We start from the raw sequence: 27,488 nt of genomic DNA on the forward strand, positions 1-27,488 counted from the left end.
ATATGCATTTGACCCGTTGCGGGGAAAAAACTGCACAGACTTATATCTGCTCGCAAAATAGACGCTCTGTAGTGCTTTACAGCAGACGCAAACACTGCTGTAATGTGTACACGGAGTTTCACAATACTGGGCGCCGGCGGATATGACTCGCGGGGATTTTCAAAATAAGAGTATCGCAATATGAATCGATCTTTTTACGTTGCGTCGATCCTATTTGATTATTGATAATAGATCGATATATCGATCTGGATCGATGTATTGTCCCACCCCTACTGTTAGGTAGTCATCCATATTTCATATTTGCTTATCGTTTGTTCTTTTGTTTCTTTGATTGATTCGCCATTGATGCCTTTTATATCTTTGTGTGCATTTGGGCAGCTGAGATATGCATTGCAGCTTACCCGTCTCTTTTCTCTTTTTATACCGCTCTTTTTCTTTTTGAAAGTATCTTTGATATTGTTCTGGATCATCTTTAAGTCTGTCTCTGTATGATTTTGACCTTTGGCCTGTTGATTTAGGTGCCATGGTGAAGACACTAGCATAAACAAATACAAAAACCAATAAATAAATAAATAACAATAAATATCAGTTATAAATGAGACACAACATATATTTACATATACATATACATACAAGTAATGTTATCCAAAAAAAAAAAGCTATAAACAGATATCTTTGTCATTACCACCACACGTTGTCATTACCACCACACTTCATTGTGTGGCGGTAATGACCGTGATGGTAATGACATTTTCTTACTTTTAAGCTAACAGCTAGCATAACATCAAACTTGCTTATATTCAATTCTTAGCTAGCTAGCAATGTACTCAATGTACCTACAAATATGAAGAAGTTTGACTAAGATTCAAAAGCATTATCAAATTATAGTGTGTTTGGTAATGACACACAATAAACATATTCTGTAGTATGAGTAAGTAAATGTGAAAATATCTTACATTCCTGGTGATCAAAATGTCAGTCTTCCACTCTGACAGCCATGTGCTCCACTGTCACTACAGGTTGTAATGGGTACCAAAGCAAGGGACGTAGCCAACACTTCATTGTATTGCAAATAGTTCAACGTGATGGTAATGACACAGATATTAAGGGACAAACCTATTTTGATATTTTTTTTTTCACATATTGTACTTAAGTTAAATATTTGGCAGATAATCATTGATTCAAATGTAGTTATAGTAATATATACCTAAAAGTATTGTTTTTTAATCGTTTTTTCTAGAGAAATACAAGACCAAACGTTAAAACTCTGGATTGGGACAATGTGAAAATGGTCAAATTCCAACATTAAACAACAAAAAATAAGATAAAAAATTTATGTTTTAAATTGAATAATTAAGTCTAGGTAAGTAATTAATTATACTAATCAATGATAGCATAAAGAATCTGGAAATATTTTTTTTTCTTTCAAATATATCCCAGGGACATGAAAATGCCCAAAATCAAATAATCACCCAAATATGGAATAAAATTGAGGAGAACTTTAATCCCTGGGTATTAATCGAACAAAACGGGAAAAGGAAGTCATATTCCAGCACCGTCTTTATTAGTGTTTGCGCTGCCCAGGCAGCAATGGTTAATAGATATCATATCCGACATCATCACTGTACGTGTACATGTCTGTCAACCTGTCTCGTATTTCTCCATAACACCCGTACCTCGGGTCAGTCCACTTTTCCACATTTCATGGGGGTGTTCCATTACCCTATATGGTTAATCGGGGCGGTTCTGGTATGCAAATACGTGAAAGTGTGCACGAGCCTCAGCGTAGGAGCAAGGTGATATTTATCATGACAGGTGTGCGTAGGACCTGTGTACGCACGTGTGATAAATCCCGTTTTTTTTGTGCATGCACACATTCTAAATTCTGTGCTTACGTATGGAAATAGAACATTTTCTAAGAAAACTTGATAAATGAGGGCCCTGGTCTTTACAAGGTATCACTCGACTGGAACATTGTTATAAAATTTTGGTTTTTATGTCCTTCCAGCAAATGAAAGAGAAATATAAACTTCCTGGAAGAGATTTCTTTAAATACCTGCAACTGAGAGATTTTGTGAGGGTTAACACTCAAGGTCAATGCAAACTACCAGAAAAATCTCCCATTGAAAGTCTTTTTCATAATGATCAAAGGATGGTGAGAACCATCTCTCAAGTCTATAACACCTTACTACCCTCTCTGCCGACCACTGAACCTGATAGGTCCGGGACTAGATGGGAGAGAGATTTAGACACAGAAATTGATCCAGACCTCTGGGAGGACCTATGTAAAGATGGGGTCACATGCACACTAAATTCAAGATATAGACTGATTCAATCAAATTGTCTGCATCAGGTCTATTTTACCCCCTCCAAATTACATGGGTTCAACTCTAGTATCTCGTCCCTCTGTTTTAGGTGTGGTCAGGAGGAGGGCACGTTCCTTCACTCCACTTGGCATTGTATCAAACTGCAACGTTTCTGGGAGCGGGTCTGTGAGGCTATATCACAAATTCATAATATAACATTTCCGACTGATCCCGAAATATGCCTCCTTGGTAACTTTACAAACTCAAATCTTACACACAGTCATTCCATCAAGCTTACAGAACTCCTCCTGGTTATTGCCAAAAAATGTATTGCAACAAAATGGAAGTCAGATCTCCCTTTGCCATTTGGGATGTGGCTTTCTTTCAGAGGTGAAGAGCTGTATCCCTCTAGAAAAGATCTCCCACCCGACTTGACTGAATTACCTTCTCATTGATCTCTCTAGTAGCTCCATTCTGGTAAAGATGTGTTGAGGACATCCTGTATCTCTCAATGTCTCTGAAAATATTGTTATTTTTTGTTCTGTTTTTATTTTGTTTGTTGTTGTTGTTGTTTGTTTGTTTACATACGTAGGGACCTCTATCACTTTATCCTACACATTTACAACCATTTACCATAGGAGTAGATAGGCACCCTCATATAGTTGTTGTTATTGTTGCTGTTATTACTGTCCTGTAATTGTCTCAGTATTGTCATTTGTGTATGTTTTGAATAATGGAAAATCAAAATAAAATATTAAAAAAAAAAGAATGTGAGGAACAAATTGTAAAGCACTTTGGATAAAAGTGCTACTGTATATAAATGCACCATTTACCATTTTACCATGCCACCACAAAGAACCTTTACACGGTTATCTCTGCCGCAGCCTCCATGACACAGCAAAGAGGCTAACAAACAACCAGTTCTCTCTCTGCCACCTGCTCCATACCACCACAAAGAAGAACCCAACCTGTGAGAAACACTGCAGTCGCTGTCCAGCGCCTCAGATTTCTCACACAATGTGTGGGCAGATTAGACTGATACTGACACCTCAGGGCAGGTCAGTTTCGCTCTATTGTGCTCCCCGTCTGTATTTGTTCCAGGTTTTCAACAAGTGTTTTTCCCACATAACTTGAATGGATAGAAGGGGCCTTATGGTAATTTCCTTTGTTACAATTAATATGGCTCCCAAAGCCTTTTGATGCTGTGGTAATGGTAATGAGCTCTGAGCACTGTTTCTATGTGTGGACAGAGCGTGAGACCAGAGACATCTCAGGAGGGAGACCAACCAACATGTTCTCACTTCCTGAAATGTGTCATGTGGGTTTCACAAGGCGCTGCATTGGAGGGCTTACTGCCCCCCCCCCCCCCCCCCCCCCCTTACCATAGGAGACTAGAGCGGGCACAGGTCTCTAGGGAACAGAGTCCCTTCATTTTACACCTTAATAAACCATTAAGATAACCTATTAAATATGAATTAAGGTGAATTAACCCTTTAATCGCCAATGACGTGTTAAGACGTCATTCCTCGCCATGCGTAATCTGCCAATGACGTTTTACAGCGTCTTTGAGATCAATATTTCAAATTTCTGTCATGGTATTCACATTTCACCCACGGAGTCATGACTGGTGCTGTAGATCTCCACTCAACTCTCCAGCGCTTCAATACCGCCACCTGGTGGCCGATCGGCGAGTTGCCAAACCGGAAGTGCGCCGGAAGTGCTTGGTGTCCCCCCTATTCCGTCCGCCACTCGCTATCGCTCGCGGGACTCCATCTGGACACACTGGATAATCGATCCGTTGCCATAACTCGATAAACAACATTATTTGGACGTATATAGTATTATACAACCTGGAAATGGATCGCATAGATCAACATCCCATAATAGCGATCTTTTTGCTCCAGTATCATCCCCCATCGCTACGAGGAAGCTGCGGTGAGTTTCAGCGTTTTTGATTATTATTATCCATACAAACTGCTATGATCAATATATCACCCATACTACATGATTCATTTAACGTCGGTCATTGCATTATAAACGACCCCCCCCCCCCCCTCCGGTCACCAGCAGATGATGAGTCATGACGTTTAGGACCTTATACAATTGAAATTTTTTATCTGGCGTCAATCGCTATCAAACTGCATTTGATGATCTAATATATGCATAAATGGCTATAACTCACGTTCTATGAAATACTGCAGAAAACGATAAAAACATATTTATACTCTAGACCGTATTTTTGTATGAATGTGTGAATGAAAAAGTAAAACGTTCCTACACCCTGAACGATAGCTAATCGATGTTGAATTGGCCATAGTAATGTCAATTTAGCAATACAATTAAAAAAGTTATAGCCCTGCAAAGTAGGTGAACATCTCCATAGACAAATAGAGCTGGCAGACTGGCCACAAGGATGGATATAAGCGTGGCAGAGAAAGGGTTAAGAAAGAAATTAAGTAGAATTGTGCAAGTAAAATTAAGGACCAAAAACCCAGAATTCTACCCTTAAAACAAACACCTTAATTTAAATTAAACTCCTTAATTTACCCTGACATTACTGATTATGGTGTTAACCCCTGACTGCAATCAAGCCCTTTTTAAGGGGTCTGCAATGTTTTAATTACCCCTTGTTTTTAGTGTGTTGTGTGCATAGATAGGCATCGGTTATTTTAAGGCATTCCATTCACCCCAAAGAGAGATGTGCAGATGTTTTGTCCTCATGTGGCTATTTTTTCCTTTACCATCCAATCAAGGGTAAATATTGGACTTAGAGGTTGAAGGTGTTATGAACATCCCAATACTAAACACATGTTCTTCTGGCCTGTAGATCCAGCATAAAACAACTTTGTTTAAAGGAAATGTACTATTCACACAAGAACAGAGCCCCAAACAAGGACCACAAAAATATCAGTTTCCTCTGAAATTACAGCATGATATTCACTCAAACTACCACATAATATTCTTGTTCGTAAATAACAACAACAAAAAAAGCAAAACTGACCTGCCCTGAGGTGTCAGTATCAGGGGGGTGGGTTTTTATTCTTGTTCGTAAATAACAAACTTCTTCTCCACCATATTATGAATAAAAATAGGTTGGAATCCCAACCTAGCATGACATAAGAGCAAAATGGCCGCCATGTGAAATTCATATCTTTGAGCCATGACACACACCACATGGACCATGAGTGTGTGTTCTCCAATGTATTTCACTGGTATTGCTGCTGGCACTATTGGGACCCCTTCCCTTCCTGGCTCCACTTAGTGTGTCAGTTGTCTGACTGTGGGGAATCTAATTGTGGTGGGCGACGGGCGTGCCTGATATTGTGGTGCGTCCGGGTAGGCCACCACAAATTAATCTATGAATTCATAGAATAGAATAGAATAGAATAGAATAGAATAGAATAGAATAGAATAGAAATACTTTATTCATCCCGAGGGAAATTTCTGGGAAAGACTGGATTATCTCTTTCAAAATCAACAGTATTCACAAAAACAACAAGAAGACACAAGTATTTACAGAGTTGAGGCCGCAGTTGAGTCCAGACCCCATTTAAAAACCATCAAACTGAGGCCAGAAAAGTGTCCTCGTCTGTCTTGTCACATAAAAAGGTTTTAAGGCCTTTTATTCTACATTAGTGTAAGATATATTTGCATTAGGGGTAGAAAGTAACTTTGTAATTTGACTCATACTGTACAGTCTATGAGTTTCATGTTGGCTGTTTTACTGAACGAGAAACAGAGAAATCGTCTTTTTCCTATACTTTAATGAGATGACATTGCCAGGAATGAACTGGGATGAGAGACAACAAGGCCCCAACACATCACCACCACAGTAAGTCACAGTGACTTTATCGACAACCATTTTCCGCTTTCAGACCCGAGGGAGAGCGAGCTAGCGTATCACTCTGTGGGTCTGACCCGTCAGGCTAACAGTTCTGATACGGTCGTTCATAGAGAGACGCGCCTGGACTCTGGAGTAGATAGATAGAAGATAGAGACGAGAGAAAGAGGTAACGTGGAGAGGAGAGAACGCTTTAATGAGATGGAGGAGAAGCTTTTGTGCCAGACCAACGGAACAGAGACTGAGTGACAGCAGAAGCAAAGTGAAGACGGACGATAAGATAAGATAGGATGAGTAGAAGGATGGGTAGAAGGAAGACAGACCGAGAGAGCAGAAGAGACGAGGTTCCTACGCATTTTCCACACAGCTGAAAGTCATCTTAAAAAGTACAATTCCAGTTACTTTCAAACTAGACTCTATTGCCATTGTTTGGCAACTTAATGCCAGTTGATTCAGGCCAAAACCTTGTCAGTTGGTCCTTTATTGAGAAAGTTGTGTTTTTTCATTTGTTTAGATACAATCCATCGAATTTCAAGCTAAATTATCTGGAGAATGGCAGAATGGTCTGCCTTGTTTCAAGATATAAACACTTGTTTTCAAGACTTTTGATGAAACCAGGTCAATTGCATCTTAACAAGTGCCATTACCTCACTCCATTGGCAGATTAGCCTTTTTTTAATGAGAAAAAACAAGCTTTAAGACTTCGTATTCCTTATTAAGACGGAGAATTTTGTGGTGCATTTCAAAATCCAATCCTTTTTCTAGTCGTAATTGCTTAACAGGATTTTAAGATTTTGGCTGGCGTTCATACTGTATGATGATGGTGACTAATAGCTGTGCTTTCTATGACTATGACTGTGGCTCTACAACTACAAAAATAAAGTGGATTGATTCATGTGTGTATCGGGACAGGAGCACAATATTTATCCTCTTCAATTTGGAATTCCCTGAACTATTCAAGACCTTCAAGGAAGTACCAAGCTTGTTTTCCATATATTTCCAGATCTAGGAACCCTGGAATAATGCATACAGGAAAGGGAGCCATACAAAATATAGGTGAATGAGGGAGTGAGGGAGAGAGAGAGAGAGAGAGAGAGAGAGAGAGAGAGAGACAGAGCGAGAGACAGAGCGAGAGACATGAAAGGGGGATACTTAGATATAGGATGAGTTAGAGAAAGAGAGAGAGATGTATGGTACACCCTAAAGAGAGTTTTATTAATTTATTTCCAGAGTCTCCCGACCACTCTACTCCCCAGTCCTGCTCTATCAGTCCCAGATGTAACTTGCACCACCACACCCCAAATACTTGCAGCGTTATTCCTGAAGGTTGTGTCTTTTGTTACTGGGCCAGTACCCTATGATGCCACATCTATTGCAGCTTTTCTTCTGAAATAAGTACCTGTGGTGGTATCTAATCTATTTAATACTGAATGTACCTAAAAGTACACATTCTATAAAAAAAAATTTTTAATAATGTATTCAATGTATTCAGTGTTTAACCTCATTCCGTTGACCTCTAAAGAGTGCTTGGCAATCCACTTATGTATGCAAAAAGAAAAACTTTGCTTCAAGGAAACTTGTTCGGGCAGGGTTCAGAATGTTGGGGAGAAGAAGCAGGACATTTAATTTGAAATGCATTGGAGTAAAAAGTGGAGCTTAAAAATAAATATAAACATACGTATAAGTGCATTAGAACACATGAGAACAAGTACTTAGTTACTTGATAGGTACATTTTTTTACTTTTCTGCCAACAAAGCTAATACAGTATTAGTGCCTTGAGGACAAGTGATGTACATTAGACTCTAGGATACATACATAAGTATGCAAACCAAAATGTAGGAGGGACTACTCCCCTAAAGAGCAAATTCTTCTGAGAGTGCATTCCCCACAGTCTCTAAGTTCAAACGCAATGACCGACGACCCTGTTCACTGAAACACATGTCAGGGGAGCAGTTATCAGGTGATGGGGGTCGTGTACAGAGAGGAAGGGGCGACAGTGGCTCAGGAGGTAGAGCGGTCGTCTGGTAATCAGAAGGTTCCCGGTTCGATTCCAGCGGGCAGTGCGTCGATGCGTCCTTGAGCAAGACACTTAACCCCTGACCGCTCCTGACGAGCAGGTTGTCACCTTGCATGGTCGCCTCCGCCATCGGTGTGTGAATGTGTGAGTGAACGGGTGAATGTGAGCCATAAGTTGTAAAGCACTTTGGATAAAAGCTGCTGTATAAATGCTGTCCGTTTACCTTTTACTATTTGGTGGTGATGGTGACGTACTGTACAGGAATGAGGTGACAGGGTCGTGTGTACAGGGAGGGGGTGATGGAGGTGGCATACAGGAATGAGGTGACAGGGGGTCGTGTACAGGGAGGGGGTGGTGGTGGTGGCATACAGGAATGAGGTGACAGGGGGTCGTGTACAGGGAGGGGGTGGTGGTGGTGGCATACAGGAATGAGGTGACAGGGGGTCGTGTACAGGGAGGGGGTGATGGAGGTGGCATACAGGAATGAGGTGACAGGGGGTCGTGTACAGGGAGGGGGTGGTGGTGGTGGCATACAGGAATGAGGTGACAGGGGGTCGTGTACAGGGAGGGGGTGATGGAGGTGGCATACAGGAATGAGGTGACAGGGGGTCGTGTACAGGGAGGGGGTGGTGGTGGTGGCATACAGGAATGAGGTGACAGGGGGTCGTGTACAGGGAGGGGGTGATGGAGGTGGCATACAGGAATGAGGTGACAGGGGGTCGTGTACAGGGAGGGGGTGATGGAGGTGGCATACAGGAATGAGGTGACAGGGGGTCGTGTACAGGGAGGGGGTGATGGAGGTGGCATACAGGAATGAGGTGACAGGGGGTCGTGTACAGGGAGGGGGTGATGGAGGTGGCATACAGGAATGAGGTGACAGGGGGTCGTGTGTACAGAGAGGGGGTGGTGGAGGTGGCATACAGGAATGAGGTGACAGGGGGTCGTGTACAGGGAGGGGGTGGTGGTGGTGGCATACAGGAATGAGGTGACAGGGGGTCGTGTACAGAGAGGGGGTGATGGAGGTGGCATACAGGAATGAGGTGACGGGGGGTCATGTACAGAGAGGGGGTGGTGGAGGTGGCATACAGGAATGAGGTGACAGGGGGTCATGTACAGAGAGGGGGTGGTGGAGGTGGCATACAGGAATGAGGTGACAGGGGGTCATGTACAGAGAGGGGGTGGTGGAGGTGGCATACAGGAATGAGGTGACAGGGGGTCGTGTACAGAGAGGGGGTGGTGGAGGTGGCATACAGGAATGAGGTGACAGGGGGTCGTGTACAGAGAGGGGGTGGTGGAGGTGGCATACAGGAATGAGGTGACAGGGGGTCGTGTACAGAGAGGGGGTGGTGGAGGTGGCATACAGGAATGAGGTGACAGGGGGTCGTGTACAGGGAGGGGGTGGTGGAGGTGGCATACAGGAATGAGGTGACGGGGTCGTGTACAGGGAGGGGGTGGTGGTGGTGGCATACAGGAATGAGGTGACAGGGGGTCGTGTACAGAGAGGGGGTGGTGGAGGTGGCATACAGGAATGAGGTGACAGGGGGTCGTGTACAGGGAGGGGGTGGTGGTGGTGGCATACAGGAATGAGGTGACAGGGGGTCGTGTACAGGGAGGGGGTGGTGGTGGTGGCATACAGGAATGAGGTGACAGGGGGTCGTGTACAGGGAGGGGGTGATGGAGGTGGCATACAGGAATGAGGTGACAGGGGGTCGTGTACAGAGAGGGGGTGATGGAGGTGGCATACAGGAATGAGGTGACAGGGGGTCGTGTACAGGGAGGGGGTGGTGGTGGTGGCATACAGGAATGAGGTGACAGGGGGTCGTGTACAGGGAGGGGGTGGTGGAGGTGGCATACAGGAATGAGGTGACAGGGGGTCGTGTACAGGGAGGGGGTGGTGGTGGTGGCATACAGGAATGAGGTGACAGGGGGTCGTGTACAGGGAGGGGGTGGTGGCATACAGGAATGAGGTGACAGGGGGTCATGTCGTGTACAGGGAGGGGGTGGTGGAGGTGGCATACAGGAATGAGGTGACGGGGTCGTGTACAGGGAGGGGGTGGTGGAGGTGGCATACAGGAATGAGGTGACGGGGTCGTGTGTACAGGGAGGGGGTGATGGAGGTGGCATACAGGAATGAGGTGACAGGGGGTCATGTTGTGTACAGAGAGGGGGTGATGGAGGTGGCATACAGGAATGAGGTGACAGGGGGTCGTGTGTACAGAGAGGGGGTGATGGAGGTGGCATACAGGAATGAGGTGACAGGGGGTCGTGTACAGAGAGGGGGTGGTGGAGGTGGCATACAGGAATGAGGTGACAGGGGGTCGTGTACAGGGAGGGGGTGATGGAGGTGGCATACAGGAATGAGGTGACAGGGGGTCATGTTGTGTACAGGGAGGGGGTGATGGTGGTGGCATACAGGAATGAGGTGACAGGGGGTCATGTTGTGTACAGGGAGGGGGTGGTGGTGGTGGCATACAGGAATGAGGTGACAGGGGGTCATGTTGTGTACAGAGAGGGGGTGATGGAGGTGGCATACAGGAATGAGGTGACAGGGGGTCGTGTACAGGGAGGGGGTGATGGAGGTGGCATACAGGAATGAGGTGACAGGGGGTCGTGTACAGGGAGGGGGTGATGGAGGTGGCATACAGGAATGAGGTGACAGGGGGTCGTGTACAGGGAGGGGGTGGTGGAGGTGGCATACAGGAATGAGGTGACGGGGTCGTGTGTACAGAGAGGGGGTGATGGAGGTGGCATACAGGAATGAGGTGACGGGGTCGTGTACAGAGAGGGGGTGATGGAGGTGGCATACAGGAATGAGGTGACGGGGTCGTGTACAGAGAGGGGGTGATGGAGGTGGCATACAGGAATGAGGTGACGGGGTCGTGTACAGAGAGGGGGTGATGGAGGTGGCATACAGGAATGAGGTGACGGGGTCGTGTGTACAGAGAGGGGGTGATGGAGGTGGCATACAGGAATGAGGTGACGGGGTCGTGTGTACAGAGAGGGGGTGATGGAGGTGGCATACAGGAATGAGGTGACGGGGTCGTGTGTACAGAGAGGGGGTGATGGAGGTGGCATACAGGAATGAGGTGACAGGGGGTCGTGTACAGGGAGGGGGTGGTGGGGGTGCATGGCATACAGGAAGAGGTTGACCTAGATTCAGTGTGTGTACGGCTGTTTCCACAGCTGGAGCTAGTGGAGCAGAACACGACCCACATCAAAGGAAGCTCTCTGAACCAGCAGTGAAAAACACAGCATATAGGGAAACTATAAGGACCGGAGGAGCTGTCCCAGACCAAAATAATGATTATAGTCTAATAATTCCAGTATTAATAGGAATTTTCATCGACTAATAAGATCAGCGTTACATATTTGTTACATATTGTCCTCCTGTGGATGGATAGAAATGTATATGCTAAATTACCCCTTTAAATCAAAAGTTTAGTGTCAATCAAAGTACAATTCCTTTTTTTCTGAAACCTATTATGATGCCAGAGAAGTACCTTTTCCAGTGGATCAACTGATCCAACATGACAAAAATCATTAACAAAAAAAAAGAAGGTCTTGACCCACTAAGTCCCTCGTGATCAAATCATGGTCTTTGATGAGACAGCCTGTAGCCCCAGTGCGTTTTTGTTCTTCCTGAGGGAATAGTGAGGAGTAGGGTGGGGAATGTACTGGTAGACGCCCTGATGAGTTCAAACCTCTGCAGTCTTTGAATAACAGTAAGATGGGAGAAGCCAAAGCTCTTTAACACTTTAAGTGTCACTAACCATGTCAATTCACACGGCAGCCATTTTGCTCTTATGTCATGCTCAGGTTGGGTTTTTTTCCACCATGTTCCCACCGGGGCTACATGTAATATTTGACTCAATAATCTACTGTGTAACACAATACTCAATTTCACGGCATCCATTAGACTGCAATTTCAGCCCAATTTGCCCAATTTGAGTGTCAAACGAATGATACTGACCCATTTCACTGGACAGACCCGGTTATATATATAATTGCCCAAAATCCCAATCGTTATGCCAATTCCCCCCTCCCCTTCCTGGTCGTTGCGCGCATTTGCCCCCTACTTGCCGGTCTAGGGAGCCCTGAAGTCTATCAGATGCTTCCTCCGATACATAGGAGACAGCCAGCAGCCTCTTTTCACCTGCCAGCGCGGACTCTCATTGGTGAAGTGTAACGCGTGGGAGGATCACACTATACCTTCACCAGTTCCTTCCCTCGCTGTGCAGGCGCCCTGACCGACCTGTAGGAGTCGCTGTTTACAATGACCAGGATACCACCCACCGGCTTCCCTCCCGCTGACACCGCCAATTGTGTCAGTATGATGACCGACCAAGCCAGAGGTACCGCTGACAGCCGGATTCAATACCAGTGTCTCTGCGGTGGTAGACAGATGCTTAGTCCGCTGCGCTACCCGGCCGCCCAAATCCCAATTTTTCATAAAAGATTTAACAAGCTTGTAGATCACAGCGGAGGCAACCATGCAAGGCGCGAACCTGCCCCTCTGTGAGTGGTTAGGGGGTTCATTGTCTTGCTCAAGGACACTGACACACTGCGGGGACGAGCCGGGATCGAACCAGGAGCCCACAGATTACCAGACCACCACTCTAACCTCCTGAGCCACAGCCGTACCTGTAGAGCACTCTATTGCTAGTTTTCACAGAACCACTATTGTTCAGTTCCACGATAATAAACATTGTAATTTAAAAGTGCTTAGTTTTCTAAATGTTCCCCCCATCCTGGGATATGCAAATATGAGTATGACTCTTGCTGAAATGTATTTCAATTAACGCTCTGCAAGCCGCTTGAGTGAGATTCCAACATTAGCCAACAACACCCTTATTCTCTGCCTGTCGCAGCCTCGCCCTCCTTAGCCCTTCCTACCTCCTACCTATAGTATCACCTGATAAGGGTTTGTTGGAGAGCCGTTACAGTGTTGACATTATGCAGGTGTCCTGGCTGTTCAAAAGCCATACCACAGTCAATCTTCACAAATACTCTATCTATTGTACATGAATGTCACAGTCATCACACTCTTGGAAATGCAGTAGACTAAATCCTGTAACTGGTGAAACTACTGGATATAGCCTCTAGTGAAACTAACCCCACAGTTGTGGGGAAACCCATGTATTATGTGGCCCTGAAGCTATTAGTTGTAGTGACTTTTAAGAGTGACAGAGTTTACAACTGTAGGCTACAATGCCTTTAAAAAGGTACAGAACCCTGGTACTAATAGGCCTCCTTGTCCCAAAGTGGCCATCCACGTGTGGTACTTGTATGAGAACAAAATATTCTCACTGCCTATCTGACTTGCCTCTCCAAATGTAATGATGTTTGAAGCTAGATACTAAATAACACCAAACACAATATGTAATTGGTGGTAGAGATGTTGTTATACAGTAAATACTAAATAAATGTAAAGGACGCCAAAAGTCCTAATGAATCAGATCAGTTGACTTAAGTTGAAGTACTACATTCCTAGCTTGGCCCTGACAATTATGTAAGAGTCTAGTGGTGTACGAGACTTGAATGAATTAAGTTTATTTCTAGCCATTTAGCTTGTACAAAAAAACAACACACAAATCAAATTACAACTTGGCCAAAAAGGTTAGGGCTGAAGCTACAAGCTTGTAAATTCCCTAACCCAGTGCATCATCTTAAATGTATCGTTGATCTTCGTTATCAACCAAAAAAAACTAAAAGATAATAATCATTAACAACAATCAGCAATAAAAATGTTAACAATTGATCTAATCAATTTGATTAAAAAACATATGGTTAACCATCCACGGCATACTTCTCAAGAATATGTTGTTTGTACTTCCTTTTGAAATTAGCAGTATTTTTACTTTCTTTTAACTCCTCTGGTAGACTATTCCACAACTTCACCCCACAGACAAATATGCACATGCCTTTTATAGTGGTGTGTACAGTTGGCTGTTTTAAGTTAAGTCTCCCTCTTAAATTATATCCCCCTTCTCTATCTATGAAAATCTTTTGGATGTTGCCTGGTAGTAAATTATGCCTTGCTTTATACACCATTTGTGCCGTTTTAAATTCCACTAAATCCCTAAATTGCAGTGTCTGTGATTTAAAAAATAGTCCATTGGTGTGTTCATAATATCCTACATTATTCACTATTCTGATTTTTTGCATGGTAATTATTGCCTGTAGGGTGCTCTTGTAGGTATTACCCCAAACCTCCACACAGTCATTTAGATATGGCAGAATGAGCATGCAGTACAGTGTAGACAGTGATTGATGGTTCAGAATGTGCCTAGTTTTTCCCAGTATTCCAACACTCCTTGCTAACTTGGTGACATGGTTGACATGGGGTTTCCAGCTGAAATTGTGGTCGATTATGACTCCTAAGAATGTGTCTTCAGCGAGTTGACAATTTGAAATAATGTAAGAGTCTAGTGGTGTACAAGTTGACAGTTTGAACAGTGAGTTGACAGTTTCAAATGATGTAAGAGTCTAGTGGTGTACGAGTCTTCATCGAGTTGACCAATCAATCACTAGTAGGCTTAGAGTTACACCAGAGACACACTGGACACAGAAGCACTGGGAAGAGCAGCCAGAGCTCCACGGCCGGCTAGCCATCTCCAGCGATAGTTTCGGCAGATCTGCTCTATTTTTTCCATGAGCCGCGAGTGCCTCTACATGTGATCGGAGCAGAGGAGAAGAATCTCTCTCGTTGCTCATCGCGGAGAAATGGCTTCTGGTGTGAACAGCCAGGCTCCTGCTCTTCTGGTGTGAACAGCCAGGCTCCTGCTCTTCTGGTGTGAACAGCCAGGCTCCTGCTCTTCTGGTGTGAACAGCCAGGCTCCTGCTCTTCTGGTGTGAACAGCCAGGCTCCTGCTCTTCTGGTGTGAACAGCCAGGCTCCTGCTCTTCTGGTGTGAACAGCCAGGCTCCTGCTCTTCTGGTGTGAACCGCCAGGCTCCTGCTCTTCTGGTGTGAACAGCCAGGCTCCTGCTCTTCTGGTGTGAACCGCCAGGCTCCTGCTCTTCATGGTGTGAACAGCCAGGCTCCTGCGCTTCTGGTGTGAACAGCCAGGCTCCTGCTCTTCATGGTGTGAACAGCCAGGCTCCTGCGCTTCTGGTGTGAACAGCCAGGCTCCTGCTCTTCATGGTGTGAACAGCCAGGCTCCTGCGCTTCTGGTGTGAACAGCCAGGCTCCTGCTCTTCATGGTGTGAACAGCCAGGCTCCTGCTCTTCTGGTGTGAACCGCCAGGCCCCTGCTCTTCTTCTGGTGTGAACAGCCAGGCTCCTGCTCTTCTGGTGTGAACAGCCAGGCTCCTGCTCTTCATGGTGTGAACCGCCAGGCTCCTGCTCTTCATGGTGTGAACCGCCAGGCTCCTGCTCTTCATGGTGTGAACAGCCAGGCTCCTGCTCTTCTGGTGTGAACAGCCAGGCTCCTGCTCTTCATGGTGTGAACAGCCAGGCTCCTCCTCTTCATGGTGTGAACAGCCAGGCTCCTGCTCTTCTGGTGTGAACAGCCAGGCTCCTGCTCTTCATGGTGTGAACAGCCAGGCTCCTGCTCTTCTGGTGTGAACAGCCAGGCTCCTGCTCTTCATGGTGTGAACAGTCAGGCTCCTGCTCTTCTGGTGTGAACCGCCAGGCTCCTGCTCTTCTGGTGTGAACAGCCAGGCTCCTGCTCTTCTGGTGTGAACAGCCAGGCTCCTGCTCTTCTGGTGTGAACAGCCAGGCTCCTGCGCTTCTGGTGTGAACAGCCAGGCTCGCTCCAGAATTTACACTTCACGGCACTTCGGTGTCCAGTATGTCCCCGGCCATAGAGTGCATACTCTAGCTAGACTATGGCACCCTATAATAGCATAATTTGTATGGGAGAAAGGTCTGACTTTGCAAGGCAACTACATTCCTATACCTTTAATAAAACACACTGTATCCTGACTGAGGAGAAAGTCAGATGTCTGAGATATGAAAAACCCAGAGCTAGTGTACTGTCTCTGAGAGAGACTGGGGGATAGCATTATCCTCGAGTCTAAACTGCATAAAAACATGTTGTTTAGTGGGAAAGACATGTCCTCCTTAATACAATATTTAGTGGGAAAGACAACGGGTCGGAGATCCCTTTTCCACATGGGGAGCAGCAGCTCTTTTTCTCCATGACTGCTAGATATAGGTTCCATAGTGGTTGAACCCTTTCCATTATTTTCTGGTGATGGTAGTGACCAAAAGATGATGGAAATACCATGATATTACCATAGGTATGATGATTTAACGTGGATTATACCATGGTATTATTTAAAGCTGCAAAAAAAAAAATCTGACAGCGTATTTCACATTTTCAAAACATTTGTATGACCACCTGCTATCGAAAGGTCTTGTTAAAGGGGCAGTTCACCCAAAATGAGTATCTCCTAGTTTTGGAGATATCTGCCCTCCTCTCTGTGATGTCACCCAGAGGAATTCCATGGGGTGCCGCTGCGGCTGAGCTCTTGAGATTAAGAACATGTTGGTGCTCCTTTAAGTATAAAAGTACCATGGCAATTACATTAACACACCCCTACTGGACTAAATACTTGCATAATCAACCAAACATACCTGTTCATACTTCACTGACTCATACTCTTTGCACATACTTGCCCATTGCATAGCCCTGGCCTGGCCTATTCCTATTTGATCTTTATTGTAAATTCTCAGATTCTATTGTGCTATATTTAATTTAGTTTATATCCCATTTAATATTATTCAACCTCTTTATTTACAGTTGTACAGCCCTGGCCTATATTTTATTTTATTTCATAATTATATTATATTATATTATGCTCAACTTAGTTCATATTTCATTTAATCTTACTCCACCTCTTTATTGTATTATCTGTCTGTTAATGTCTGTCCGCTAATGTCGCACCGAAAACGACCAAAGCAAATTCCTTGTATGTGAAAACTACTTGGCAAATAAAGACCTTTCGAATTCTGATTCTGACATAACTTTTACCATGGCAGTACATTACTATGGTAAATTTATTATACAATGGTAAATCGTAAAACTGAAATTACCATCAAACTACCATGCAAAGCTTAGCAAAATCCACAGTGTAGTGGAAGGCTTGTGTGACACTAGATTTGAAATGCTGGAGGCAACAACCTTTGACCTAAAATACCATCCACGCCTAAATAACGAACACATATTTACACGCAAATCCTGTTTAAGAATTACTCTCAACTTCGAATGCCGTGCAAGAACTTGCCACATTGCACTCTCATTCCTTTTTTACCTGTAGTGTGCCAACGCGGGGCATGTTTGAACACCATAAGCTGTTATTGGCTGTTACTGGATCCAAATCAATCCATGTGAACTTCTATCAACATAAAGAGCAGGTGTCCCTAGGCCTTTCTGTCTCCGTTTAACATCACCAGGCCTTTCTGTCTCCGTTTAACATCACCAGGCCTTTCTGTCTCCGTTTAACATCACCAGACCTTTCTGTCTCCGTTTAACATTTACGTTTAACATTTTTGGAAAGGTCAATGTGATTCAACGTGCTCTCCAATGATAGGCAACATTTTATTGTCGTTTGTAAAAGCTTAGGCTTTTGATGAAGGCGCTACAGTAGAACCTGCTTTGCCACCGAATTTGAACAATTGCAGGCCTACACGTTTCCCAACATTTCCAAATATGCACGTCCTCTATGGTTTATGTCTATATTAGCATCAAATCGTTGCTATTGGTGTCAAGGAAATCCCTTTCAAACGATAAAATTCCTTTTTGTGATGGTAGCTGAGTTTAGAGTGTGGTCCATTAGGGTGGGTGAGGGGGGTGGGTGGGTATATAAGTATGTATATATTATTTTAAAAGGATTATTATAAATTAATTTGTGTCAAAAATCTGCCAGGTTTCCAATAGGAGGGCTTTGGTGTTCAACAGCAGAGGACAGCACATAATAAGCAAACTTTTACCCGGACACTTCAACATAGACTACCCAAAGTAAGACACTGGAGCACTCATACCGTCTACATGTCTATTACAGGGAGTGTAGACAGTAAGAGTGCTCCATTGTTTTACTTTGGGTAGTCTATTTTGAAGTGCTAGGGTAACATTTAGCTTAAAGGCCCATTTGCATGTTGTATTTTTGTTCAATAAACAATGTGGACTAGGCCAACGGTGACTTTCATGAAGAGGGGGAAAAAATGATCGAAATTTACCCAGTTTTAGCGTTTTTATCAAACATTTAGTCCGCCCAACCACAACCACCACGCACATGCATATTTTAATCCATGTTTCATAGCGTGCGTGTGTCATCTTAATGATGACGTCACACAAGGTACAGGGCAGCAGGGGGCCTGAGATTAGAGTAGACGACAGAGTACAGCAACTTGCAATGGGCCAAAGGTCAGTGAATACCACGATCACAATGAATGAATGAATGAATGAATGAATGAATGAATGAATGAATGAATGAATGAATGAATGAATGAATGAATGAATGAATGAATGAATGAATGAATGAAAACTTTATTTAACAGATTGCAGAATGGGTACAATACAGTACGGCTCAATACACACAATTGTTAAGGGGATGCAGACCTGAGAAAGACGTTTGTCTTGTTTCCATCAGGGTCCCCCATTTTCAATTCATATAGACATTTATGACATACAAAACATACATGACATTTATGGCATAGGGACATATAGGTATTTAGTACTGATACATTTGTGACATAAACGGTATTCAAATATACAGTACTGTTACCCCTAGATCCTGACAGAGTATATGATGGGGAGGGGACTGTACATTAGGAGGGGGTGGGTGGGTGGGAGAGAAATATACATACGGCGCCGACGGCGGGGAGGGAATATATACATGCGGTGGGGAGGAGACTGTCTATTAGGAAGTGGTGGGGGTCTTGGGCATTTACGGTGGCCAGTTTCGAATTGCAGCCTCCCGTAGGTGCTCTTTAAGAGCGGTTTTGAATGTGGGTAGGGATTCACATTCCTTTACAGCTTTGGGTAGGGCGTTCCACATTGATGTGGCATAATTGCTAAACGTGTTTAGTCCCTTGTTTGAGCCGAATCTGGGTTTAACATGATTTGTTGAGCTTCCTCTGGTGTAGTGGTTGTGGTATTCACTGACCTTTGGGAAGTATTTTGACATGTACATGGGTACCTTAGTCGTATAGTGTATCTTGTAGACCAGGCCCATTGCAAGTTGCTGTACTCTGTCGTCTACTCTAAGCCATCCTAGGTTGTCAAAGTGGGCAGGGGTGAGGTGGGTTCTGGGGGTAAGGTCAAGTAGTAGTCTGACCAGTTTGTTTTGTGATGTTTGTAATTTTGTTTTAAGCGCCTTTGAGGTGCTTTGGTACCATGAGGTGCGTGCACGCATAGTCGTAGTACCCTTGAATGAGTGCTCCTGCCAGAGTCTTCAGGGTATTCTTGTTTACCAGAGAGGAGATCCGGTACAAGAATCTAGTTCGTTGGTTGACTTTTTTTTATTACATTGGATGCCATTTTGTCACAGGAAAGATTTGCCTCTAGGATGGAACCCAGGTAGGTAATTTCGTCTTTCCTTGTGACAATATTTTCACCCACTGCAACTGAGAAGCCGTCGGTCTTTCTGAGTTTGTTATTTGAACCGAAGAGAATGGACTCTGTTTTGCCCATGTGTAATGATAGTTTGTTATCAGCGAGCCATATGCAGATTTTGCCTAGTTCCAAGCTGAGGGTTTTTTCAACCTGCAACTTGTTCTTGTCAGAGACCAGCAGGGCTGAGTCGTCCGCAAACAGGAACAAGTTGCAGTCACAGGCTGACGACATGTCATTTGCATAAATTAGGAAGAGTAGCGGTCCTACTAGTATGCTTCCTTGTGGAACACCACAGCTCACTGTGAGGGGGGGGGATAGAGTACCGTTTACCTCTACCATCTGTTCTCTCCCCTCCAGGTAGGATTGCATCCAGCTCACTGATAAGCTATCAAAACCAATTGCTTTTAGCTTGTCAATCAGAATGGAGTGATTGACAGTGTTGAAGGCCTTTTGTAGGTCCAGCATGACCATGCCGCAGTATTTGCCCGTGTCCACCTCTTGTTTGATGTGGTCGTTCAAATAGAGGAGGCATGTGTCAGTGGAGTGGGACGTTCTGAAGCCAGATTGGAATTCGTAGATTCGATTTTTTTCCCGCCAGGTACTTTTCGACCTGTTCGTAGACAATTTTCTCCGTGACTTTCGAGATGGAGGTAAGAATAGAAACAGGGCGGTAGTTGCCTGGGTCTAATTTGCTGCCCTTTTTGTGCAGAGGGGTCACTCTCGCAATTTTGAAGTCCTTGGGGACGTGTCCCTGTTTTATAGAGAGGTTTATTATGTGTGTGATGACTGGGGTGATGGCAGCTGCTGCGTCTCTGAGGAATTTGGAGGGGATGTTGTCATGGCCAGTGGCCTTGTTAGGTTGGAGGGCGCTCAATTTTTTGAGTACCTCATCGGTTGTTACCATTTCAAGTTTGAAGTCGTCTTTGTGGACCCCTAGGTTTTTGTAGTATGCTACTATGTGTTCTACCCCATAATGCCCTGACAGAGGGAGCTCCACAAATCATGTTAAACCCAGATTCGGCTCAAACAAGGGACTAAACACGTTTCGCAATTATGCCACATCAATGTGGAACGCCCTACCCAAAGCTGTAAAGGAATGTGAATCACTACCCACTTTCAAAAACACTCAAAAAACACCTACGGGAGACTGCAATTCGAAACTGGCCCCTGTAAATGTCCTAACACAACCCCCTCCAATGTACAGTAAATTACCAAGTATGGTCTTGTCAATATTCCAATGTACAGTTTTGCTTGTACAGTTGTACAGTGTCCCCCACCCACCCCTCCTACCCACCCTATTTGTAAATCTGGTATGTCATAAATGTATAGATGTAGCAGTACTGTCTATCTGTATGTCATGTATGTCATATATGTTATGATGAATTGAAAATGGGGGACCCTGATGTAAACAAGACGAAAGACTTTCTCTGGTCTGCATCCCCTTAACAATTGTATGTATTGAGCTGTACTGTACTGTACTCATTCTGCAATCTGTTAATAAAGTTTTCAATCAATCAATCAATCAAGAATCACAGGCAGGTAGTGGCAGGAAGCAGAGAGCCTTCTTGTTACTACTAGGCTAGCCGAGGATCTAGTATCTGTTTCACCTAACACTATTGCTCCGTGATCATAGCCATTTATCTCTAAAGCTAACCACTATTTGTAAAAGCCACAACCACGTTACCATATTTGTAAATACTAATGTAAATCATTGTGTCGTTATATTGTGTATATAACGTTAGTAGCTAAGTTAGCTTGCTAGCCGGCATTCTCGAAACTCCTAACTCCTGTATACCTTTGTCCTCACAAGCAAAGTATTCTGCCAGGGAACTTATGGAGACAACAGTAGTAGTAGTTATAAGGTGTTTGAGCTTGTAACGGTAACGTTAGTTAGCTATCGTGGTAGCCCGTTTCGTGACTGTGATGCACCATCACAGTCATGAAAGGGGCTACTATCGTATCAACATGCCGTGACGTGTAGCTAGCTAGCTAGCTTGCTAGCCGGCATGATGCGTGCAGTGCTTTGCCCCACAGGTCTGAGAAGAGGACCTGCACATTTTACTCGTTCCCGAAACTCCTCTACATGCCCCGATTTAAAATGGTTCATGACAGTAGACATGCTAACGTTAGCGGGGTAACGTTAACGTTAGCCAGAGCCATATAGCTAGCTTGGTACTATGACCCGTGACGGGAATAAGGCAACAGCCAATAGCGCTGCGTACTGACAACAGGCTGCCTAGTGGTACATGTAGTTCTTTTTTTTTATGACATTAAAAACGTTATAACTACCTTTGTTTCAACCAAAAATGCAGTAGTAGCTGGTCCATCAAAGTCTCTCCGACGATTAAACCCATTTGCGTCTTGTAAGGCGTCCATTTGGATCAAGGAAATAGCTTTCTGCACTCGTCAAAACTCCATTGTAGTGGATGAGAGGTAGGGGAAAGTTACCTTCAGTGATGTCACGGCACTGATAGCATCTGATAAGCTTTTTGATTGGCTCCATACATGTTATTCGTGCGTGGACATTTTTAACCCTTTCTGAGTGGAATTTCCGGTGTCAAATGGGAAAAAAATAATAATGAAAATAGATACCAATGAATAATGATGTAAACTACACATAATTGAAGACTAGAGTTTAAAGGAAAACTCCAACATTTTGGGAAATTAGCTTATTTAACATCTTCCCTGGAGTTAGACAACAAGATACATACTTTTTTGTCTCTGTACATGCATTAGGCTTAGGGAACAGCCGCTCCGTTAGCATAGCTTAGCTTCATCACTGGAAGTGGGTCAGACTTGTACCCTGACGTTCCCTACAGTGCCCTACAGTCACGAAATACACTCCAAATACAACTCCAAAACGTTCCTGTAAACATGTTGTGACCTGTGTATTTACCACGTGGAGAAATAAAAAATAATTGAATTCGACAATTACGTTTTCTAAGCAAATATACTCTGAACTATTTTTTGCCTAACCACTCCTCTCTGGGCGCAGTGATTTCAGTGCTACTTTCTAACGTGACGCCGTGTTTGTTTACATTCTCATTTCATTCAAATGATCCGAACCGATTGAAGTTTATGGATACCATGACTTAAAATCCTCTTACCTTGACGATTAAAAGCCTCCCCAATTTAGAAAACAGTATTCCCATGGCTGGTCTTGATATGCTGCACGCTAACGGAGCTAACCAGCAACCGGACACTCAAGCAGATAACGAGGGTAGTAACTTCCGGTCGGGGAGTTCCAAAATAAAAGAGCGACGTCTATAGCAGCGGAAATACGTTTATTTTGTACATTATCTAACGTTAACACGAACCTAAACTAACGTTACAACTGAACTAACCTAAAGTTAGTTTAGGTTCGTGTTAACGTTAGATAATGTACAAAATAAACGTCCCCTTTAAATGAATTGTTTGTTTGTTTCTGTTTAATAAAATAAAGTAAATGACTAAATAAATCTATACTAAATACATCTCCAATGTAAGTGCTTATTACCTTTCTGTAGATGTATAATGTCAGGGAAGTTGGCGAGTAGACCCTGGTAGAGCGACAGCTTGTCCAGCATCTGGAAGAGGTCAGACTTGGGTTGTTCGGCGAACAACTCCCCGATGTTCTCGTATGTGCGGCCCGTGTGGGAGATGGCGTTGTTGAGGGCCTCTGAGCTGTGGGGAGGGTCCAGCATGAAGGCCTGGCTGATGGACTGGAAGGCATTCCCCAACCGCTGGAACTCCTTCCTGAACCCCCCCAGGTGCTTGCGCACCAGCTCCGATGCCACATGTGTGAGCTGCATGACGCTGTCGTCCATCTTCTTGGCGAATGACTTGAAGGCGTCTACTCGCTCCTCGACGTCCTGCAGGTCCTGGTGCTCGTTGGGGATCTGGAACGTCAGCATGAAGTGGGCGCCCACCATCTCGTCCTTCTCCGCCCGCCTCTTGCCCAGCTTCCACTGCTTGTCGTCGACGCACATGAGGAAGTGCTCGAACCCCTCATACTGGGAGAGGATCGGGTGACTGGTCATGTGGTTCATCCAGAGGACCAGTCGCCTTTTGCGCTTCTCGATGAAGTCCTCCTCGAAGCGCCCCGTGGCCTGCTTCTCTGGCAGGTGAGGCACGGAGATCACAGTGAACTTGTGCAGCATGCGGTTGTACAGCCAGTCAAAGTGTTTGTAGCGTCTGTAGACGGGTCGCCCGATGTGGCTGGGGGTGACCCGGTAGGATATGTAGGTCTTGATGCCCTTGAACTTGGTCTGTTTTGTAGGGTCTTCAATGGAGCAAGAGAAAGGCTGAGGATTCTCTTTCCACTGGGGCCCTTTGGGGCCCATCTCGATGGCGTACGACTCTGCGATCTTTGCCATCATGGGTACGTCGCCCAGCACGAACGCCTCGACCCCCGAGCGGACGAAGCTGGAGAACCGGTTCAAGTTCCTTCCCACCATGCTGCCCTTCCGGGAGCTGGAGATGCTGTCCTGTCTCTCCATGTAGGGTTTGGCCCGGTAGTGCACATTGGGGTTGGTGGAATTGGGGATCTGGTGGGCATGTCCGTTGGCCCCGCTGCTTCTCCGATGATGATGGTCATCGTCGTCCACCACGGTGGAACTGTCATCCCAGTCATCCCAGTCGTCATCGTCATCGTCGTAGAAGTTCTGCTGGATGTGGAAAGAGGCGTTTGGGGTCGAGGGGAAATAGGAGGAGTCGTTGCCTGGAGAACCGGCCGGGCTAATGGAGCAGTCTGTCAGGTTGGAGTTGGAGCGAGGGCGAATTATTTCCACATAGGAAGCGGGGAAAAGACCCTTCTCCCCTCGGCTGTTCTCCCCCTGTAACCAGCCGTCTACTGAGGCCTCTTCAAAGATAACGAGTTCCTCATTCTCCTGGATGCTGATTTCTTCTTTGTTTTCACTTTGAAAAGTGTAGATGGCTTTGGCTTTTACCGACATCTTTAAGACTCTCAATGCTTCCAAAAAGCAGCAGAATTCTACATGCACATAGTGTCTATGCTGGTTTTATGCTGATGTGATTTTACACATTTTGTACTAGAAAAACCTGACTTAAGCTCACTTTACGATTTTAACTCACCTCAAATTGCAGTGGTTTGATTCACTGTGAGATATTGTTGAAGGAATCTGTCAAATTTATTCTTTGGTGTTTAATTGACACTAGGTGACTCCAAAGTCAGATAACACCAGAATCAAACTCATGAAAAGAAATATCTTCCAAATATATGTGCAATAACAATCACATTCTCGGTTTATCTGGGCTATAACTCGATTGTTTGTTTCTTCTTCTTATCTTTACAGACGATTTTGTTCAAAGGTTGAATAACAACTTTATAGATGCTTTGTGTCATGCATGATAAAGTAATGCTTGCCTTACTATCAGGTCCTCAGCACATTAAACAAAACCGGTTCACAACAAAAGAGCTATTCGGAACAAACCGTCGTTGTTGTAATCCTTGGCAATTGTACTGCAACCTTGCAGTGTTTCGATTTTGTATAAAAGGCTTGTTGTTTCACATCCCACAGCAGCACAGGTTAGAAATGATCCTTGATGTAAATATTTCCAAGACAAAGTGGGCCGTTTTGAAGAAACGCCGAGTGATGAGTAATGGTATCCTTGTGCATTTTGAGTAGGCTGCGCTACATTCCCTCAGATAGAAACTTGCTCCGTTTTCCTTGTAAACAGGTTCATCTCCAGCCCCTATAAAGCCGACCGAGTCACCGATCACCTCCGACTATAACAATAACATCAACACCACGCATGACGGGCCTATCTTGTTTCTTTATTCCTATGCGCTCTGCAACAAAGTAACTATTTCCATGATGACGTTGTTGCTGGGCTGCTTGGGACAATCGAGGCAAGTTCCCCCTCTTTTCATCTCCAACCTTCCCATTCTTTGAGACGTGAGAGAAACTGGCTCTACACTGCCCCCAACATGACACATACAATAAGTGTGGAAATCCTACTAGAGCCACTATGGTATTTGCCAGACAAGATGGTGTGTGGCTTTATAATTAAGATACAGTCTGTATCATTGTTGATATCAAGTCACTATGAATTGAAAATGGAGGACCCTGATGTAAACAAGACAAACGTCTTTCTCTGGTCTGCATCCCCTTAACAATTGTATGTATTGAGCCATAGCCTACTGTATTGTACCCATTCTGCAATCTGTTAAATAAATAAAAAAAAATAAAAATGAATTCGTTCATTCATTCATTCATTCATTCATTCATTCATTCATTCATTCATTCAAGTCCATGAAGTCCTTGCGCCAGTTCTCCAAACTGAAGCAGTTCGGTTTGCGTTCTTTCCAGTTCATTAAAATAATCTGTTTGCATGCTAGAAAAGCCATGGTGCTACAATATTATTTACAATCTTTGCTTGAGCAGTGTCCATTTTTACGCCCAATATACAAGTTATAGGGCAAGGATTAATGTCAATTTGGAGATTAACTGACAGGTCCTCAGCAATGTCCAACCAAAATTGCCTAACAAGCGGGCAGTGCCACAGCAAGTGCATGAGCGTACCCTGTCTACTCCACACCCATGCCAGCACAATTTGGGTAGGGTGTGATTCATTTTATTCAGTGTACAGGGTGTTATATAGGCCCTGTGTAGTATCTTTAATTGTAAAATGTTATATCTAACACATTTTGATATTTTAGTACTATTCCTAAGTGCTGCTTCCCATTGTGTTTCAGATATGCATACCCATGTCTTGCTCCCATTGGACTTTAGTTTGGGTATTGGCATCAGGGGTGGTTGAACATGATAGTTTATACATTGCAGAGACAATGCCTTTCCTGCCTATAATTCCCCTTAATGGCTCTTCCAAGACTCTGTTTGTTCCTATAGCTACCTTTAGACAACAATTATTTAATAACTGATTGTATTTGTAAATAAGATTAAAATTCTGTGTCTTTCAGTAAAAATGCTGTGTCTTTCAGGACTTGATATCAATGGAACAGGCTGCTCTATCTCTTCAAGAGAGTGATAGGCCCGATGGCCTTCAAGGTCCCTGGAACTTTATTAGATCACTATGTTTGTGTACTGAACCTTTGTAACACTCTGCAACCCCCCCCCCCCCTCACCCCATTGTTGTTATTATTATTATTATTATTATTATTATTATTATTATTATTATTATTATTATTATTATTATTATTATTATTATTATTATTATTATTATTATTATTATTATTATTATTATTGTCTTAGTTTATCTTGTCATATGTATTGTCTTGCTTGTGAAAAATAAAAACTTTAAATATGAAAAAAATACTCTCTGGAAGATCAGGTGACTCCTGTCAAGACGGATAAACACAGGCATTAAAAACTGTAGAAAAATAAAACTCACTCAACATTCCAAAAAAAAAAGAGATAGTCTGTATCTTATCATCATAAGATGATACAGATGAAAACATTGACGATGATGATGTTGATGATTGATTGAACATTTTATTAACAGATTGCAGAATGGGTACAATACAGTAGCTCAATACACACAATTGTTAAGTAGATTCACTTTATTGTCATTACACAGAGTACAAGACAGTGCAACGAGATTGTGTACGTCCAACCTGGATGTGACAATCACCAGTCAGTTGCAATATAAGATATATAAATAAAACTGTACAAAGTGCAATGGTTAGCACAATGTGCAATGGTGAGAATAAATTTAAAAAAATATATAATAATAATAATAATCATTCAAATAAAGTCTAGATAAGCTATGGCTATATACACAGGTATACAGTGAGGTGCAGTGG

The 27,488-nt window shown here is 43.9% G+C and overlaps 1 protein-coding gene across 1 annotated transcript in view; it reads right to left on the reverse strand.

Moving 5' to 3' along the window:
- The window catches only part of snx33 (sorting nexin 33), an 81,611-nt gene extending 56,063 nt beyond the window's left edge, over nt 1–25,548 (reverse strand). Inside the window, exon 1 of the mRNA XM_084316516.1 lies at nt 23,220–25,548. Within this exon, the coding sequence (XP_084172642.1) occupies nt 23,220–24,657 (1,438 nt within the window). The 5' untranslated portion in view covers nt 24,658–25,548. The remainder of the gene's footprint in view (nt 1–23,219) is intronic.
- Nucleotides 25,549–27,488: the final 1,940 nt, after the last annotated feature.

This window comes from Notolepis coatsorum, assembly GCF_963971535.1.
Source record: "Notolepis coatsorum genome assembly, chromosome: 6".
Classification (NCBI taxonomy): Eukaryota; Metazoa; Chordata; class Actinopteri; order Aulopiformes; family Paralepididae; genus Notolepis; species Notolepis coatsorum.